Here is a 21,030-nt window from a genome sequence, read left to right as displayed (position 1 = left end):
GAGGGCACATTTTTTTTCTGCTTGTGTGTATATTCTCCTGTTGTATGTGTGTTTTTGTAATTCCCATCAGACTGTTAAAACTGATCGTGCATCAGCTTTAATACAGCCTTATGACATGTAAGAACTAAATTTAAACTGGATTACTGGAACTTCTGAACTGAGTTTGTTTTGCAGGTCTTTGAGCAGGTAGGTAGACTGTCCTGCTGGACACTACCATTCAGAGGACTGGGATTCTATTTTTTTTTTTAAACCCTTATGAAAGTACTGCAGAGCTTTTGAAATCCTTGGAGGGTTTGATATTCCTATTTGCAGGGGAAAATAGTTGCCTATCTGCTAATATCTTTCGAAGTTTGGGTAAATGGATAGTGTGCAAGCTTGCAAGCAGATCCAATCCAGTCAGAGGCTAGTTAGTTTTTTAATAGGCTCTCGCCATGCAGTTTCACCTTTAATTTGACCAAAAGCCATTTTTACTGGCATGATGCCAGTTTTAATGTATTCCCTTGTCTCTCATCTGTATTCTGGCAGCTAATGGAATAGTAAAACCTTCTTAAAGATAACTTAAATGCATCATATTAAGTCCTGAGGGGTAGCTGGTGCACTAAAGATGTAGTCTGGTGTGTTTTGTTGTTTTTTTTCCCCCTCATCCTTTCCAGGTGTCTCATCGAGGTGTCCAGTTGTGTCGTCAAGTTTTTGTGAGCTTTTCAGTTTTGAGGCTAATCTTGTGGGTTTTTCTTCCTCCTTGCAGCACCAATGTGGTGATGAATTACTCGGAGATTGAGTCTAAAGTTCGAGAAGCAACGAATGATGATCCATGGGGACCTTCAGGGCAGCTCATGGGAGAAATTGCCAAGTAAGTGATGGTTTGACACGGTGCAGCAATGTATGGATAGACCACAGTTTTTGCCCAGAAATGCAACAGTCCTTCCTTATCTGGTTGGCACTTCCTGGTTTAATAAAAATAGTAATAGAGAAAGGGTGATGTTTACAGAGGCCCTCTTTCTCTCAGTGCTACATATCCATGATTATTTTAACCCCAAATGTCTTTTGTGAGTGAACTTTATTCCATTTCTGACATAGGAGTTAAATTTCCAAACTTTAAAGGTACTTGATTAAGGACCTCCAAACCAGAGACTCTCTGCCCCAGAATCCCCAAATCAGAGATGCAGAATTGCTGTATAGGTAGTTGTCTTTTGTTATGTAAACTCTTTGGGGAAGCACTTATAATAGCACAGATAGCACTTAGTGCTTCTGTGGATTTACTGGCCAATAGCAGCACGACAGGAGGATGGCAGACTTTTTTTACAGCAAACCAGAGAAGCATGAGGCAACAGTGATACAGTTGTACATATAGCAAACCCTGCATGATGTTGACAATAGTGCTCCTATAGGTCTCAGCCCCAAAGAGCTTACTTAATCATAGATAGATGTACGTAGGGAAAAAGTGCATTCCCTAAAAAGCTTAGATAATAGGTGCACACTGGTGACAAACTAGTAAATGCCAGTCCCAAAGAAGCCCTTTTTTAATTTTATGCCTGCCTAGTGCATTTTTCAGTTTCATGTGCACTAATCATGTTTTATGCATGCTAGGCATATTTTTTTAGTTACATCAGAATTAAAAAAAAAAATGCTATTTGCATAACATTAGCTTACTGCATTGGGAGTTGGCTCATTTTTCAGCTCGTGAATAAAGAAAATATGTGCTAAAATTTAGCTCATATGTGAGTAAAAAAAAAAAAACCAAAACATTTTATTGCATCAGCCCTGAGTCATGAAAAATGCCAGGGCATTCACCTTTATAACTCCAAATGGCCTGGGGCAGCTTGGCTCTGTCTGAGACTTATTTTAACCAGTCATGCTTGGGTAATGTGATAATTCCTTACCCATTCTCCACTTCTGAAGCTTTTATGGAATCCATCCACAAGAAATTGTTTGCCTGATTGCAAAGCATAGCAGAGCCTGTTTGGGTAAAAATGGCTGCACAGATCCGCAGTATCAATCATCATCTTATTCGTCACTAGAGATGCCAGGTTAGAAACATCAAGAAGTACAAAGCTTGGAGCTTTTTTTTTTATTTTTCTTTATTTCTTTATTTTTTAATGAGGTTTCCATGCAAGTGTCTGATAAAACTGCAAGGGAATAAATGTTTTTTGGAATCTAATTCAGCTGAGTGGCTTTTCAAAATAGGGATATATCTATCTATTTTATAATGCTGTTTGAGCTTATCAGAGTGATTCTTGACATTTCTTGCTGTTAATTTTTTTTTTTTTTTTTTTAGTTCTCCCCCCCCCCCCTATTGTGGGCTAATGAATAGGGATGTGCATTTGACGGGCATTCGTTTCCCAGTACGCGCGTACCTTACAGATGTATAGTACACCCACAGAAACTTCTAATACGCGCATAAGTTTCTATGCATCTACTATACATCTGCAAGGTGCATGCGTAATAAGAAACTAATGAAACAAATGGCTGTCCAATGCACATCCTACTAATATTTAATTATATGTGATCTGTTTTATTTTTACATTTTTCTTTTAGAAGTACTTGAAAAAGTGGAATATAAATAAAAATATATAAATAAATTGATGTGTATAACTTGCAGTGCTTTTCTTGTATCAAGGTTCTTTTGATTTGAATTTTTTTTTTTAATCAAAGAGCATAAAAAACAGTCTAGATCAATTTGGTGGTGTTAAATGCAGAGTTATCGGGTATATTTTATGATGTCTTCCAGAAACTGAGGTATAAGTTTTTTATAGTGTTTGCTATAAAATAAAAAAGCTAAAAATCTCGAGAAATTACATCTGAAGAACGGATCTTGTGGTCCCAAAGTACATGTACTACAATGCATTTTTTGTTTGTCCTTTTTAAAAAGAACATAAGAACATGCCATACTGGGTCAGACCAAGGGTCCATCAACCCAGTATCCTGTTTCCAATAGTGGCCAATCCAAATCGCAGGTGCCCAAACATTAGATAAATCACAATCTACTACTGCTAATTACCGTGTTAGCAGTTTATGGATTTTTCCTCTAGGAGCTTATCCACACCTTTTTTTAAACCCAGTTACACTAACTGCTGTAACCTCATCCTCTGACAATGAATTCCCGAGCTTAACTGTGCACTGAGTGAAAGAATTTTCTTCGATTTTGTTTTAAATAAGCTACTTGCTACTAAGAATTGAGAAATAATTTGTCTTTTTATGAGTTCTGTGCCTAGAACAGAAAAATGTATAACTGTCATTGTAAAAAGTTGAAGTTCTAAACGTTTTATTGGTAGCTGCTTGCTGTGGTTGCTAGTGTTTTGGTTTAAATGACAAGTTTTCTGGTTGGTGATTATTATCAGAACTGAAGACACAACTATGGTGGGGAGAAGCATGGGACTATCACATGGCAGCTGGGTGGATCCTTCCAGTCCTTGGTTAGTGTGGGACACGTGTACAGAGGGGAGAACCTTTATGCCTCTTGAGCAGAAGGGTGTGTCGGGGTGAGGGAAATGAGCAACAGACTGAAGTAGACTGGGATCTGAGCTACCGGGAGCTGTTCCTTTTCATTCACAGGTGGCATCTTTGGTTTGGAATCAAAAGGTTGCAAGTTTCAAATCCTGACCTCCCTGGCTGGAAGTAGCAGCAGCCATAAAAACCCTCTCAAAACCCCTTCCGTACATGATCGGCCTGTTCAGACCTATGCAGCTTTAAGTCTTTTCATCTAAACTAAATTTATATAGTTATTCTGACATGTTCTAAGATGGATGACACCCCTTCCTTTTGCTACCTCTTTGAATCTTCTGCCTTCTAAGGATTCTCACCTAAAGGAGCAACTCCTCTTGCTGAGTTGGTAGAAGGTCTGTCTCCTCATGTCCCTTCCCCCCCCCCCCCCCTTAAGTTACCATCACAAGTTTCAAATCATAAGGACTTATTGCAGTCTCTATAAGGTAGAAACTGGGCAGTCCCTTCGGAGAAATGAGCCACAGCACAGATATAAAATTAAACTATTCAGAAAGAAATCTCTGTGAGTTCAGGTTTATAGAATACTTTCATTTGTGCATTGAAATGTCCTCACTTTGCTAAGGGGGGGATTTGTGAGGTTTTGCTACAAGATGTTGGATTATTGTAATTAAAACCAAGTCTGCCATCTAGTGCCTGAGCTCAGCTAGGCAGCCTGCCCATCAGAGGATATTATATATCTCCTGTTTTTTGTTCTTTTTTTTTTTTCAGGGCTACGTTTATGTACGAGCAGTTTCCAGAACTGATGAATATGCTATGGAGTCGAATGCTGAAGGATAATAAAAAGAACTGGAGGAGAGTTTATAAGGTGCGCGTGGTAAAGGAATTGACCCCTTCTGGCCTTTTGACCTGTAGCACCACATAATATTTTCTGTATTTTACAAAAAAAAAAAGCCCTGGTTTTCTAGGTGCCAAATATTTTATCACCTTCGTAGCAAGATGCACCAGTGGTGGAACGTGACTTGTTTAGGTAGCGTGCTGCAGCAATGCCCGCTTTAAGCATCTGTTAGGGTCTTACCAGATGTTTTGTTTTAAACTTGTGGGTTGCAATTGAGAACTGTAACGAGCATTTCAGAAATCCGTGGGGTGGGGAGGGAATTCTGTTACCTGCCTGTCTTATGCCTTCTGAATTGTACAGTCAGATACCGTAGCAGGAACTTGGCTACAACTAGAAGTGACCTCGCTAGTGGTCAGATAGGGAGGGGGGTGGGGAGAGAAACTGTGTTTAGGTGGTTATACCAACACCTTAGGGACCATCTGAACTGTGTTCCTTTTTGGCAGATGGTTCTTGTAGCAGGGATTATTGACATGGGAAGCAGCACACGAGGAATTTGAGGCGATGTTCTTATATCTGGAGCAGTGTAGGCTACGTATCCTGAAGCAGTGACTGCTCATCTCGTTGCTCTGTGATTTTACAATTGAATGTGTGACTTGGGAGTTCCAGTAACGTTTTCTGAGACAAACTTTCACTTATTTTTTTTAACCCACCTTCTCATCCCCCATTCCCCTTTTCTAATATGTCGTTTTGCAAGCTGGTTTGTGAGTGTAACGATGCTTAAGGATAAATGTTTTTCTTTTTAGTGGTATGTAAATCATGCCCAGAAGGGGGGGACGGGGGACTAGCATCCAAAGTCTGTCCTTACCAAAAAAAAAAAAAAAAGTGCAGACCGTTAGTCCCAGCCAAAGTAATGTTGTTATGTAAAAATAAAACAAAATGTATTTTAAGATGTGCAGGGAATTCATACACAGTTTTGAAGACTTGGTGTTTCTCCAACAACATACTTGGAAGTGGAGTTTTGAACCTGTTTACAATTTAGTTCTCACATTCAATGTGTATTTTTTTTTTTTTTTTTACTTCTGAATCACTTGTTTCTAACATTTTTGCCATGTAAATGGTTCATTTGCTTCAAAAAGTGCATCTTCTCACATTTTCTGTTTTCCTAGCGTGTAGACAAATGGACTCTGGACCAGTGGGTTATGCTCCCCTGCCAGCAGATGGAGCAAAGGAAGCTGACATCACAGTATATATACTCCTTTAGTGACCCCAGCCTGCAGTATTCTCCGTCTCCAGCAGATGGTGAACGTGCATCTCCCTATGGGGATTGCTTAAGGGTTTTTTTTGTGTATTTATTTATTTATTTATTTATTTTTGGAAGGAGAAATTTGAATTCTGGAAAAGAGCCCTGCTGTCCTGCACTGATACCAAAAGATCCATTCCCCAGTTGAGAATTCCTGAGGAGATTTCTGTGGTCCCTCAGAGGTGTGTCTTGGTCCGTTAGCTGGGTTTCCTAGCGTGGACTTAGCTGCTCGTTCAGCTGAAAAGCAGCGGGTGCAGGAGGCCGAGCGTGGCGGTGACAGCAGATGCCCTCTCCCTCCGCAGCCGGAGACCTTCTCTGTACTCAGCCGGTAAGCACTGAGCTTGGGTAAGGGTGAAAAAAAAAAATTACCTTCGGAGACAAAAACAATTAGAGGGGTTTTAGGAATTCCTCCGGTCTCCATGTTTGGCGTGCCATCCCGACATTCGTTTCCACTTCCATTGGGATTGGGGAACTGGGCAACCTGGCGCGTTGAACAGCCCCAGTGGGCTAGGCCCCGCAGTTAGGCTTTTTGCTTGCATGCCACGTGGTAGGCCACAGCATCGTTTTTGCGCGCTCCTGTGCATGCTTTGCTGCCCTCTATAGGCTGTCTGTGCGCGCAGTGCATCAGTTTTGCACACGTATTGTGCGCTTAGTTTTGGGTGTGCCTTTTGCGTTCACAAATTTTGAACTGTTTCAAATGCTTTAGCTTGGCGTACAAGTTGTGTGTGTGTGCCTTGCAGTGCTTGCTTCTCCGGTGCTTAATTTTTGTGTGCATACATTTTTGAGCGCAAGCCATTTAGAGACATGTTTATTGCCATGATGGCGCCGGTAAACAAGAAGCCTAAGTATATTTCTCTTTGTGTTGCCTGTCATATTAGGGCTTCTCAGCCTGACCTGTCTTCTAACTTGTCGGTGCTGTTCGGGTACTCAGGGAAAGTTGTCTTCCTCAGATTTTGCTAAGCCTGGCTCTTCCCATTCTGTTGATGGGTTGGTTACAGCTTTGGCTGGAGGGATGCCAGACCTTGGTTCTCCCTTGACTGGCTCCTTGCAGGAGAGGTCAATTCTGTGGGCCCTGCTCCAGTTCCTTCTGGGGTTGGTTTGGACCCAGCTGCTTTTTCTTGGGTGAATTTTATTTTCAAGTCTTACAAGCTTTTCTTCAGGTGCAGCCCTCCGCTTCACCCAATCTTGAGGTCTGACCTTCAGCCAGTGTCTCCTCCCTCTTCCAGTCCTATACGGAAGCGCCGGGGCTCACCTCTGCTCCCTGCAGGTATTCTCGACAGGAACCCAGATGGCACTGATGATGAGGCAGATCCTGATTCCTTGGAAGATTGGGAAATCCCTCCAGGTCTGGAACCATATCTCACCATGTTGCAGTTCTTTCATAGAGATGAATTGCCAGCCCTGATTTCCCAGACTGGGTATTCCTGGTATGGATGCCATGTCTGAGCCACTGTCCCCAGGACGTTTTCCAAGGTTATGGTGGTAGTAGTGGTGGCCTTGAGAAGCGAAGTCATCCTGGATACTTGGATGACTGGCTGATTCGTGCCATGTCTCAGGAAGAAAGCCGCCTGGTGATGCACACGGTTGTCTCCTTGTTGCAGGAGCTCAGTTGGGTAGTGGACATGGCCAAGAGCAGTCTTCAGCCGTCCCAGTCATCAGAGTACCTGGGTGTTCAGTTCGACACGAGACGGGACAGAGTTTTCCTGCCGGAAGTTCAAATTCAGAAATTCATGTGTCTGGTGCGTCAGTTGGTGAACACTATAAGCCTCATGGTGTGGTCCTATCTGCAGCTTGATGGCAGCAACCCTGGAAGTGGTGCTATGGGCGAGGACACACATGCGTCCTTTTCAGCACTCGCTACTGTCTCATTGGAACCCACAGACTTGGGACTATTCAGTTTGGCACCACTTGCCAATGGAAGTCTGCTCTCGCCTCCAGTGGTGGTTGCAGAAGGCTCATCTAAGAGAGAGTGTTTCCTTCTCCTCCCTGACCTGGCAGGGGAGCATAAACCCACTGGTCCTGTGTCCATCTCTCTACATTAAGGAAAACAAAATTATCAGGTAAGCAAATTTTCCATTTGAGTTCGGGAAAACTAACTGGCTATTCAATTGAAAATGTTTTCAGCCAACTATGCCTTTCTACGTTAATTATAATGCAGCAGGATTTGTGTGGGGATTTTTTATTTTTTTTTAAATATAAAATATATTCCTTGGGTAACTTCACAGTGACCATACAGCAGGAAAACCATTGGAGCTACGCCCAACCCCAAACCCTCCAGAAAATCCATAATGGAGTTAACAGCATCCTCATGTCATGTAAGGAAACCATGGGCCCTGTTGGCCTGTGAAAGGCACGCTTTTAATATTCTGCAGGCACTCCCGATATCAAAATGTAATCTCTTCACCTCATGTTTGATAAATGGTGGATTTGTTAAATTTTGTATATTACTATACTTCCATTCATTGGTTCATTTTGAGTTAAAATATAAACCAACTCAACTCGAGCTCCCTACACTTTTTCTGCAGCTGTTATTTAAGAGTCTGCTTCATTTTGTATTTGTTGAAAAAGTGTTGAGCTGAGACAGTTAATATTTTGTGCACGTTTGCATGGGGGGATGGCAGCAAAGGTAGCATTAATTCTAAGGCAAGGTGCACATGTTCTCAAGGTACTTGTGAGCACCATAATTGTTTTCCCTGGAGTATAATATAAATTAATATTTAATGCTATCTTACATGGTACATATAGTTCTAAAGCTTTTCTCGAACTAGCAGCCAGACTTCAAAAAGGGTTTCTTTTCTTTCAGTCCCCCCCCCCCCCCCCCCCCATTCTGAGGCTGTCTTCTCTTTTGGTAATAGGCAAAAAATCAGATCCTACATCTGCCAATTTGGAATTAGACTAACTGGAAGAAGTTTATTATTCAGAATACTGCAAACTTTGCTTTCTGGTTGCTTTGAAATGTACCCGGGCACAATGCAGTTTCTTATCTAGAGCAAATTGAAATTGCCCTTTGTATGTATATTTTGTATATATTTATTCTTTGCTAGATCTGGAAAAATAAGATGTATACTTTCATGAACTCTTCAGCTTCTGATGGAAAATGTTGTTGTTTTTTGCAATAGCCAGAATAAATTATTTCAGAATCACATATGCCGTAAGCAAACTTTTAAAAACAAAATTATAGTTGAATCGCTGCATCTTTGAAGGAAACAGGGAAAAATATTTTTACTTTGTGTCAGCTTGTCTTTGACCTTTCAAGGGCATCCAGATTTATTTTTTTTTGTTATATGCTTTAGCTTTGACTTTTGCCGTAAAACCAATTGTGTGTTGCCCCTGTTTTGCCCTGACCCACCCCTCTCCTACCTCTTCATCTTCCTGGGAATATTCTACATCAAGACTTTTCAACCCAGTCCACGCGTACCCCCTGACCTGTCTATTTTTCAGGTTATCCACAGTGAGTATGCATTAGAGAGAGTTGCATGCACTGGCTTCGTTATATGCAAATGCATCTTGTGCATATTCATTGCGGGTATCCTGAAAAGTCGAGTGGCTAGGTTGTACTCTCAAAAACATGGTTGAAAACCTCTGCAACATCAGGAGTTTTCCTTTGTAGCTTGGCTGAGTGTGCTCCATTAAAGCAAAAATAACTCCAGCAGTAACAGTGCTCAAAATAATTGAGCATCCCAGCAGCTTGGAAAGCGATAGAAGGTACTGCTGGGAAAAGGGGGACAAGCAGGTTGGAGCAATAACAGAAAAAAGGTGGAAAGCACATTGGTTTCTAATTTCCTCTTGAAAACTTAGGGTTTTCAGAAATTGAATATTTTTCTTGGAGGGCAAGCAGTTCACTCATCACAAAACTGTGTGATGTCATCTTGACGGCATCGAGCCAGGCATTATCTTCTAGAGCTTTCTAGGAGATTCTTCAATTCCACTGGGCATGTGCAGCAGTTTCCTCCCACAGCATACCTCAGTTTTGTTTTTCTGCGGTTTCTGTCATGTTTTTTCTTACAGAGCAGCCTACTCAGTCAGTGATTTTTTTTTTTCTTTTCATATGCTTTAGCGTTTTTTTTTTTTACTTCCCCCTCTAGTTTTCAGCTAATTTTTCTCTCTTGTATTTTATTTTGTCATCTCTGCATCAAGCCTGTCTCTTGTGCCTCCCACAGACCCTGCATTGACATCCCTTTATTTTTTTTTTTTTTGTCTCCCGGGTAGATTTAGTTCAGTGCAGTCATTCTCTATCTTTATTTCACACTGATGATCTTTATTGCAGTTGCTGAAAAAATAAACTGTTTCAAGGAGTACTAGGACTGCAGTCAGAAGATGTCCCTCAGATTTCCTTGCAATATGCTATTCGTGTCTAGGTGAGGACCACCAGATTTGTGCAAGGAAGTTGCTGAGAGTCATCATGTCTGACAGGGAGATGCTTCAGACCCATCTTTTACTCGAGAAGCCCAGTTCACTGGTTGTCAAAGGAGAACAATAGAGCAGTGTAAACTACTGGAAGCAAGAAATGCTTAAGGATGTCTTGACTCCTTTGGCATCAAATCCTGCTGCTAGGCCTAAAGAGCGAGTCCACGCTTGCTCTCCCAGCTTGTGCTAACCAGAGTGCTTTTGAGTGTTTGAACACACTGCTGAGAATTTCCAGCGTAAAGGGGCCATCAAAGGCAAGGACTGTTGACACTTCTCTGAGAGCAAGGGAATCCTGGAATGCATCATTCAACCCCCAAAGCAACTGTGCTTGGAGGATAGTTCTACCTCCCATCACTAGCATCTGTTGCCTCGGGCTATTCAGGGCCAGCTTCAGGCTGCCAACTTCCCTTGGAGCGCTCCAAGATAGATTGGTCCAACTCCTGGTTCCCATTGACATTTTGTTTCATCTGTCTTTGAGAAGGAACACGGGAAGCACATTGTAGAGGCAGTTGCTCAGCACATAAAGAGCACCGAGTTGTCTGCATCATCCAGCTCGATACTGCGTGTCATGCTTAACTACCTCATTCATCGCGTGTTCTTGCTCAGAAAGTGAACTTCAATGTCTGTATAGGGTGCACTGAATCAGTTTCTGCTATTTTGGGGTCTGGAAGACTCTATCCCAAGTGTCTCCCTTTAGCGCTGAAAGGCATTTCACTCTGAATTCACTGTGGCGTCAACAGTCCTCTCCAGTTTTTTTGAGAGTGACTGTGAAGATTCTTGGGTATCCTTTTACAAATTAGTAGAGGGTGGCTCTGAAGAAGAGTGCTCTACTGATTTCCCTGCTGACCCATCTCCTTCTCTGCAGTTCCCCTACCTGGGGATTTCTTGTTTTCTGATTTTGTCCAGGTAATGGTTAAGACCATTCCCATCAAGTTGCTTCCCATCAAGTTGCAGATTGAGAGAGCCCAGGCTGTCTCTTTTTGGTTACCTCAAGTCCATGGATGTCCCAAAATGAGCTTGTTCGTTCTCTCTACCAGGATATACATAAGAGGATGTAGGAAATTCCATAATCTATACTTCCAAATGTCTCACTAGTCAACTGTTGAATCCACCCTAAAACGTCAGTCTTTTGCCTTTAGTACAGTGCCCTCTGAGTCATGAATGCAAAATTAATAGGGGTGGGCCACAAACTGATCATGTGTTCAGGGTATGCCTAATGAATAATCCATGAAATAGGTTTCCCTACGACTGAAGCAGTGTCATGCAAACCTTTCTTATGCATATTCAATAAGAATATTCTGAAAACATGACTGATTTGTGGCCCTCAAGGGCTGAAGTTGGCCATACCTGCTCTAAATCATTTTGGAAGAAGGCATTATCAGAATTATGTTCTTCAGTTCTGCATAGCATCTTATCAGACCTACATGGTCTACTATTACACACCATTTTTGAGAAAGCACATAGCTTCACTGAATGCTTCTCTCAAGAGGGGCACGTTTAGCTTGCTATTGGCATGAGGAGTGCAAAAAGCATCTTATCAGCTTAGCATATAACACTTTTGAAATGGCATAGTGGTGGTTGAGCACAGGCTCTCATGGTTGCATGCATCAGACCTATGTAAGGACATGCAAGAAAGACTTGCTGGCATGCAATATACAATCTCTTTTTGGAGATAAGGTCGAAGAGGCCATGGATCTGAAAGTCCACCAGGTCCTCTCCTCTACCACAGCTTCCTAGCTAGCATTCTCTGAGATACCAGTCTTGAACTCAGGAAGTATTTCTATCAGAAGAAATCATTCCCCCATCACCAGCAGGGCTTCATTCTTTGCCAGCATGAGGATATATGTTTTAAGCCTCATACTACCCAGCCAAAATCTGGAATGGGCTTTTGACTGAACACAAGGAGGTCAATAATCAGACATAGCCAGCTAAGTAAGTTAGCCAGGATATTCAGTGGTGCAGCTGTGCCACTAATATCCATGGATAAGTTTACAGTTAGCCCAATAAAGTTTGAATATTGCTACTTATCTGGCTAACTCCTCTGTTACATCCCCAGAATGCCTTTTTTTTTTTTTTTTTTAATCCAGCTAGATTTTAGCCAGATGAGGCTAAATGTACCAAAATTTGTAATTGAAACGGATCTTTATCCTTCCAAATGGCTTTTGAATGTCTCCCTCAGAGTATCGCCAGTACCTCGGTCTGTGTTCTGGAGTTGCAGCATGTGCGAGGGAAACTATATAAAGTTCTGTGCACACCATTGGCCCATCATAACCTCTTGATGGTTGCATGCTTCAGATAATTTGTAGCCCCGTGAGATTATCTATTGGCTCTGCCACCAGATTGTCCACTAGAGAGAGGCTTTACCTTCTGACAAACTCTGGGACCTGCTGAGGTTAGAATTCTGTTTTGGAGATCAGATTGATCACACTGTAGCATCTCAGGAAACAGGATGTGGATTTTATTCTTGTGTTCTTCTGGTACCCAAAAAATGAGGGTATACTGTCCTGTCCTAGATCTAAAGGCCTTGAAGAAGTTTCTCATGAAAGAGAGAGACATGCATTCCCTGGGTACCTCACTGCCCATATTAAACAAAGGAGACTGGCTGTGTTCTTTGAATTTGAAAGAAGCATACACCCACATCCAAATTGCAAGTATTTCAGATTTCAAGTAGGGGAGCTCCATCTACAGTATGGTGTCCTACTGTTTGGCTTAGTAACAGCTCCTTGGGTTTTCACAAAATGTAGAACAGCAGTGGCTATTTTATCTACAGAAACTAGGTGTGCGTGTGTTTGCCTGCATGGATGATTGCTAGTCAAAGGCAGTTCTCATGCGGAAGGCAGAATTAAGCATTTTGGTGCTATAGTTATTAGGGTTCATAATAAATTACCCCAAATCCTATCTAAGCCAGATACCTCATATGGGCTCTGCTAGATGGAATTTGAACCTTTGCTTCCCTGTCAACAGAATTATGGATATTGAGGGTCTTTAAAAATAGAAATAATTGTTCTGATCGGTTTAATTATGTTCAGTTTTTATTTTTGTTAATTGACATGTAGTTTAAAAGATATTAAGGAGCTGAACAGAGAGAATGTCCAAAAAAAAAAAACCCCTCAAATAAATTGACCTCTGGCTCTCACTGTCTTGTAATTTTAACACTTCTGTTTCTCTAAACGAGTCACAGATAAACCTTCATTAGCTAATTTGGTGAATTTTTAGTTTTTTGTGGAACACTTAAAGTAAGGAAAAAAAAAAAAGATGCTGAGGGACCTTTTGCTCATGTAATTATTAGATGACTTGTGTACATTACTAGCTTGTAAATATGTTTTTTTTTTTTAATATTTTAGTCTTTGCTGCTCTTAGCTTACCTCATAAGGAACGGATCAGAGCGTGTTGTTACGAGTGCCAGAGAACACATTTATGATTTGCGATCCCTGGAAAATTACCACTTTGTAGGTGAGCATTAGAAAAATTGTATAAGCAAATCAAACCATTCGTCGAAGTTGTCAGTCACCTGAACAGGCTTCAGAAGCTTCTGCGTTGCTCTAATTAGAATGTGACTGTTGCCGGTTGTGTATAGAGGGCAGAATCCAAGATGTGGGACCCTAGAGTATTAATTAGTGAAGACAAGAACTTGCAGAGAGGACTGGCTAATAACAACAGAACCAACACAACATGAGTGTTCGGGTTTATATTAAAATATGCACCAGAGACTGGTCCCCTGTGGTGTCCATAAAGGAATAGCTTTAATTATACGGGAAGAAAAGGTTAGAGTTCCAAAACACACACATCTGTTTGAAGCTGCTTTTTTTTCTCCTCTCCACCAAATAATATTTACAATGAAAAGGGAGCAGGGGCCAGTATGTGTGCTGAATGTCAAAGAGGCAGGAGCGAGAGGAGAGAAGCACATTTGAGTTTATAGCTGCCTGATCTTGCCTGAAAGCACTTTAATAAAAAAATAAAAAAAATGGGGAGGGGGGGTGCCTAGTATTGCAGCGAAACAGTCCTGCTAATTAGTGTTTCCAAAAACAGCACCCGTAAAACCAAGGAACGGGAAGAGTAGTTTTTAAAATGTGTTAATTTGGTTAAAATATTTTTGAAGTGGGAAAAAAGCTAGTCATTTTAACAAGAGGAAAACAAGTAAAGAATAATCAGAGGCAGTCACATTTTTTCCTTTATTTTGTTTTGCTAATCGTACCAGTCCTTTCAACAGAACGTTTGACAATCTTTTGTAATAAAAATGTACCCTTTACTAGGAAATTGCTGGAATTATCGCAGAGGAAAATTACCTTTTGTAAAATAGAGCTGCATTTTTTGTCTTGTAGGCGTGGAAATGTAAAATTTACGAGTTTTGGGGTTTTTTTTTCTCTCTCTCTCTCAATTTTATGCTGATTTATTCTGACCAATTCATTCTTTCTGCTTCCCCCCCTCCTTCCCATATAGATGAGAATGGCAAAGACCAAGGGGTAAACATACGGCAGAAGGTGAAAGAAATGGTGGAGTTTGCCCAGGATGATGACCGCCTTCGGGAAGAGAGGAAGAAAGCAAAGAAGAACAAAGACAAATATGTTGGAGTGTCGTCAGACAGTGTTGGAGGGTTCCGATACAGTGAGTACTGTGCTGTGTTAGGCGAGACGATGGGGAGAGCAGTTTGCACTCACAGATTGGACTTTACATGGATGTACTGCAAGGAGAAAATAGACACCATGGCACCAATGCTTGGTAGAGTTTACAGAAGTCCTTGAGCATGTTCTTTCAAAGCCACTATAAATATGACCAGCCAAACTGTGTGCCATGACAAAACTAGGAGACAGCTCTAGTATGTACGGAAGTTATCCCATTAATTTTATTTATTTATTTATAGTTGAGTATATGCTACGTCTCATTAGAGGTGTTGCTAGGAACCTAAAAGACGCAGGGTACAGGCTTATAAGCCTTCTTTATCCTTCCCTCCCTTCCCCCCCCCCTCTGAGATTTCAGTAACTAACTCAATCACGATCAGCTGCTTCCTCTTCCCCTTGAGCAATCCTATAAAAATTGGACATCGTACAAATGATCTCTGTTGTATTCCCAAGCATAGAAACATGACAGCAGGAAAAGACCGTATGGCCCATCCAATCTGCTCATCCGTCCAATTAATTGAACATTATAATTCTCATCACTTCCTTAGAGATCCCCTGTATTTATCCCATGCTTTCTTGAATTCAGATATGGTTTTTTGTCTCCACCACTTCCACTGGGAAGGCTGTTCCACTCATCCACCACCCTTTCTAAATAACAAAGAAACCTCTGGCTAGTTTCAAAATCTAGTTTAAATATCACTAAGATTATTTGAGAGCATTGGTCAATAAATACTTTATATGAGAGAGGCCCCAAACTTCAATCAGGATAGGACAGAATCCCAGTATAAAGCTTGCACCTCAGGTTCTACAATACCCTGCATTCACCGAAACTCCCCCCAACAAAGGGTGCAGAGCAGAACAAGGACACTTCCCCTTATCACTCATTATAGAAAAATGTTCAGTTTCTGGTATCACCTCAGTAACAGCAACACAAACTTCATCCACTACCAGGAACATTGTGTAGTACAAAATCCTACAAAAATGTACTCTGAATCTATAGCCATACCATAACTCCCTAACTACTAGAATCACAGTAAGCACCCTACCTATGAAAAGGCAACACAGCAAATATTACACCAGGCCCTAAAACATCAGTTAGCTTCCTACCAGGAAAATTAGTCGGGCTGCTACAGATCTCTATACAGAAACTACAGGCTAATGTGCAGAACAGGTTCAGACCCTCATTACATATAGAATAAAGAGACCATAAAGTAGAAATACAAACATTCAGATAAAAACCGAATTGGAAACTGCAAGAAGCCAGACTGTACGCAGTGGAAAAACAGAATCATCACCGTTCCTCATGAAACATCAAACAAAATCAAGAAACGTAAAGCATCAATCATAACAGTAATGTCACGGGAAGTAAAAATGGTAAATTTTTTTTCTGTGGCAGCAATTGTGTGAAACAAGACAGGCTTGAGAGAAGGGATTGTATGACATGGATTCTATTTTATGGGTCTTGTGGGTAAGTTTGAGGGCGGGTTTGTTGTACCACACTTTGTAGTTAAGCCGCGTGCGATTAAGATTTGCTAAATAAAATACCAAAAATATTTTAAAAGTACCCAATTTACTTTAAACTGTTGTGTTGATTGCTCTGGTTGCAGTAGCATCTCTGAGGTAATTGTAAACTCCTGCCTTCATTTAACTTCCAGCCAGTTATTTGTTGTGCATTCTCTCTAATGATTGAATCATTTGTGCTAATTGTGTCTTGCACATCCCTTTGCTCTGTGGGTTCTCACCGTTGATCATGTAAATGTTCTTGGCAGGCAGATACAGTCACAGAGCTCAGGGAAGTGTCTCCTTGCAGTTATACTCCCCATGGGGCTCAGGCTGCACCGCTCCTGGTTCTCTCCTCTCTTCCCCCTCTGCTTGCGAAACACACACACGGGTCGCTGCATCTGCACCTTTTCAGCAGTCGTCTGCTTCCTTCCTCTCCAGGGCTGGCTCTTCATATTCTGCCGTCGCTCTGTTCACGAACTACTGAGTCCAAGGTTTTATCAGTGATCAGAGTCCTACCTCCTCATACTGGTTTCCTTGCAGTAGGAGCACTGGCACTTATTCCACTTCAGTTTGATCTTTCAAATAAGCTCCGCTCCAAATAGAATGAACATTTTCTTGCATTTTTCCCCCAACATGACCAATTGACACCACAAAAAAAGAAAAAAAAAAACTATTATATGCATTCAGTACATATAAACCTACATACTGTACTATGGAGAACGCTTAGAAATCCACCATCTCTGCCACCTTAAGTGTCAAATCTCTGGACCCTGATATGAGGAGGCAAGGGGGGACTGATCTCTGTTCAGTAATACATGTACAGAATGTTATGCAGAATATGTAAAGCCAGTACTACTGTTTTAGTAAAATAATGTTGAATTGTTTGGTGGTATATTCAATTTTGGGTTTGAAATCTCTTGTTAAATTTTCTTAATTACTTCTTTTCATTTCAGTTTTGCTCTCTGGCTTGGAGGCTTTAATTTTCTTGTATCTAGAAAATCATTGGGTTTTATATTTGAAATGTAGTGTGCCGATAGAAAAACAAATGTCCTTTCATATGTTCTTTGCTGTTAGATCTCAATGGAGTACTGTGTGGCCAGAACTTGGTCTCTTTTTTTTCTGCCAAGTCCATGTGGGCTGTGCACAGACCCGGGCCTCGGTCAAGGAAAGGCGTGCTTCAGGCAGCCAGATTTTGGGAAGAATTCTGCAGCCAGGCTTTAGATAGTTCCCCTTTGACTGATTTACTCCATCGGAAAACTGATTTCCGGTTTTGCTGGCACAAACCAGTTACTGGTTGTGCTTCCCTTGTGCTGCCCGTACGGCACGCAGAAACCCTGCATATTCGCATGGCCAGCATTTAGAAACTTGCATGGTGCGCTGGGCTGGCATTCGCCAGGACCCCAAGAACTTGTCATTTACTGGGAAGAAGGGGTTCCTGGTGACAGGGAGAGGGCTTTGTTTTGAAACCCGGATCCCCCTTCTCCTCTCCCCTGGCCCCCCAGCCTTTTTTTTTGTTCAAATGCAGCGCCTTCAGTTTCACTTTGCTTTTAATTCACGACGTAGACGAAAGGTACGATCCGGAGCCCAAATCCAAATGGGATGAAGAGTGGGACAAAAGCAAGACCAGCTTTCCATTCAGCGACAAACTAGGCGAGCTGAGTGATAAAATTGGGAGCACAATCGACGACACCATCAATAAGTTCCGCAGGAAAGACCGGGAAGAGTCTCCAGAGCGATGCAGGTAACATTTATAAGAGCTTAGACCTCACCATAACTGCCTCTTCTCTAACACTGGTACCATCACCGGGTGAGGTCCTAATTTTGATCTCCTCTCTAATATAATTGTATGGTTCGTTCAGTAAATATTTTGCGTGGGTTTCCCTGACTTACTCTCAGGTCTATCATCATGCATAATTAATTCCCTACCCCCCAGCCCTCCCTGTATTATCTGTTCGGGAGCATTCTCTGCCCTCTGGCCTACTCTCCAAGCACAGCATTGAGGTCCTGGGACTATTAAGAGCCCAGGATTTCTCCAAATTTTGATTTTTAAACCTAGTCAGCATTAAGTAAATTCCACTCAAAGAACAGAACAGTATTTATTATGTTTGCGGTGTCCTGCAAATGATTCAACTTTAAAAACTTCAGAATTCTCTTAGTCTACAATAATGCCTATCTGAAACAGGCAACCAGAGTGCTGAGTAGACATCAACTGGCCCTTTGAGACCCACAAAAGCCATTTGAACCACGATAGCCCTGTTAGCTGATTTCTTTCTTGGCTTCCAAACCACAGTAATGCATGAACTTAAGTGGCTAGCCTAAAGTTCTGAAAGTTATTGTCCAAATGACTCTCAGTAATGCCTAATATCATCTCTTCCCTTCTTACACCCCCCCCCAGGCAACTCTGATACCTAGATCAAGTGTGCCTGTAATTCTAAACCTTGGCAGACTGCAGGAGGTTTACATCCTTCAGACATCCCTTCTAGAAGAAATAGGTCTTAGAAAGAAAGCATGATTATAATGAGATTTTTCTGCTGTTTAAAGAAATCTTGTTTAGTACTGCCGCTCCACAGGTGGGGGAAGGAGGGAGATAGCAAACTTTCCTTGATTTGCATCTTCCTTTTCTTCTACCACAGTGACAGTGATGAGGAGAAGAGAGCTCGACGAGGTAAATCCCCCAAAGATGAATTTAAGGATGAGGAGGAAACCGTGACGACAAAACACATCCACATCACACAAGCTACAGAGACCACCACGACGAGAATGAAACGCACAGGAAACCCGTCAAAAACCATCGATTTGGGAGCAGCAGCACATTACACCGGGGACAATGGCAGTCCCCAGCTGAACGCCACAGCTCACACACAGCACGCTACAGCCAAGGTGGGAATACCGTGATATGTTTGCTATAGCACCGACTGGGAATTTACCCATCAGATAAATGTCAGGGTAATCCGAATGGAAACAAAGGCAGAGTGAAGCCAGCCTCTAAAGATGGGAAAGCAAAACCTTTTTTTTTTTAAATAATATACTTACAACAAGAGGTTGCAGTAGCGCCATTCCTCAAGGCATCAACCCCGTCTGCTGTTCATTCGCACATCTTTCATATACATTCATAGTTAAATTGTATTTAAAAATGATCTAAAAGAGAGAGCATTTCTCTCGTTTACTTCATGCTTAGATCAGAAAGGATTGGGCATTCAGGCTGCAAACCTAAGGAGTTTCCTTGGGGAAATTAAAAATCAGTAGATGAATGGGTTTGCAGGTGGATATACCCCTGGTGAGGTTTCAGTTTTCCAAGGACACTCCGTTTAAGAGTTAGCAGTTTGCTCAGCCAAGCATGATGTAAGTAAGTATGAGATGCTGTTCACTTTAGGCAGTGATGGTTCTGGACTGGGGACCGTGGATCAGGGCTTCCTTCAGAACCTTGTAATCATGAGCCCTGAATCCAGCCTTAAGCAATGACCATGACTCCCTTCCTGCCAGGGGCTGTGAATGCTGCTTCCGCAGTATCCACTTAAGATTTATTTTTGTTTCTGTCAGCACATAGCCAATATACTTTCACATTTCCATTAATATATTAAAATTAAGAAACTGTCAAAAACTGCTGATAGAATATATTTTTAGTATACAGAATATATTATATTCTCACAGGACAAGCAGGATGGTAGTCCTCACATATGGGTGACATCAAAGGATGGAGCTCAATCAGTCTTCTTTATTCTGCGCAGCAGTAGCCTCGCAGTTAAGGAGCTCTGCAGAGGTTCCTGACAGGAATTTTCCTCACGGAATTACTAAAAGTTAATTTGCCCCACAGGGGTCCCTCCTTTAACTTTTCCAAGCCGCGGTACTCCGGTAAGTTTTTACCCATTTTTCCGTCTATTACCGTCGAGTTTGGCCCTCGCAGCCTACTGGCCGTTGACCGTACCGCAGCTAAATTTTTTCCATGGCGTCGGGGTTCCATTGGTGCCCAGACTGTAATCGCACCATGTCCATCACAGACCCCCGTAAAGTCTGTGTAATGTGTCTTGGATGAGAGCATGATGTCTTGACCTGCACCAAATGTGCCCTAATGACACCAAAAGGTCGCAAGGCCAGAATGGAGAAGCTGGAACTTCTCTTCCGTGCTCAAACCCCGACTCCGTCCATTGCATCGACACTGTCAGAACCGGCTCAGTCAACTTCACGCCAGCATCGACCACCGGCCGGTGACCGGCCGGCGTCGACGACATCTCGGCCTTCGACACCCTCTACTCCCCCTCAGGACCGAGGGGCTCGTAGAGACAAACATCGACATCAAAAGTCTCGGATCATCCGAGCTGCTGTCGAAGAAACCCCGTCCAGAAAAGGCACCGACCTTTTTGGTGACTGGGTCACCGAGGCAACCCTCACCCGAAAGGGTATCGGGAGCCGCGACTCCGCCTTTAACGGTGGTCCCTCCGGCTATGCCTCTGCCTCCTTCTGTTCCGGAGCCAGGGCTGCTTGCTCCAGGTCTCCGAGAAGAACTGGACCAGATGGTTCAGGAGGCAATCGACAGGGCGATGCAACAACTCCAGGTTCCTCCAGCACCGACACCGGTACCGATTGTGGAACAGACCACAGACCCGATTCCAGCAGTGTTGGCATCGCTGCTCTCCAGGATGGAAGCGCTCATTGCCGCTTTTTCACTGATGGCTCCGGTGCCCTCCCCACTTACTTTGTCATCGGGAGGAGAAACACCGTTCCGCATCCCTCCATCGGGAGTTCTGCCTCCGCCATCGATGCCGATATGCCCGTCGGCACCACCAAGCCATCCATCGATGCCCTCGATGCCTTAATCGGTGCCTCCAATTATTCCTTTGATTCCTTCGGAGCCTAGACCAGGACCCTCAGGTATCCCACCACCCCGTCCCCCTCTACCTCCTAGAGGGACACGTGCTGATCCCTAT

General features: G+C 42.5%; 1 protein-coding gene across 2 annotated transcripts in view; it reads left to right on the top strand.

The window, feature by feature from the left end:
- CLINT1 (clathrin interactor 1) overlaps nt 1-21,030 on the top strand; it is a 96,584-nt gene that overhangs the window by 51,057 nt on the left and 24,497 nt on the right. For both annotated transcript variants that reach the window (XM_029583904.1, XM_029583903.1), the window contains 6 exons: nt 746-850; nt 4,210-4,306; nt 13,328-13,436; nt 14,424-14,588; nt 17,669-17,846; nt 18,739-18,985. In XM_029583904.1, the coding sequence (XP_029439764.1) occupies nt 746-850; nt 4,210-4,306; nt 13,328-13,436; nt 14,424-14,588; nt 17,669-17,846; nt 18,739-18,985 (901 nt within the window). Of the gene's footprint in view, nt 1-745; nt 851-4,209; nt 4,307-13,327; nt 13,437-14,423; nt 14,589-17,668; nt 17,847-18,738; nt 18,986-21,030 lie in introns of those variants that run through there.

The sequence above is a fragment of the Rhinatrema bivittatum genome, chromosome 18 (genome assembly GCF_901001135.1).
Source record: "Rhinatrema bivittatum chromosome 18, aRhiBiv1.1, whole genome shotgun sequence".
NCBI classification, from domain to species: domain Eukaryota; kingdom Metazoa; phylum Chordata; class Amphibia; order Gymnophiona; family Rhinatrematidae; genus Rhinatrema; species Rhinatrema bivittatum.
Note: the sequence above shows the minus strand (reverse complement) of the source record. Positions and strands in the feature narration are given on the sequence as shown.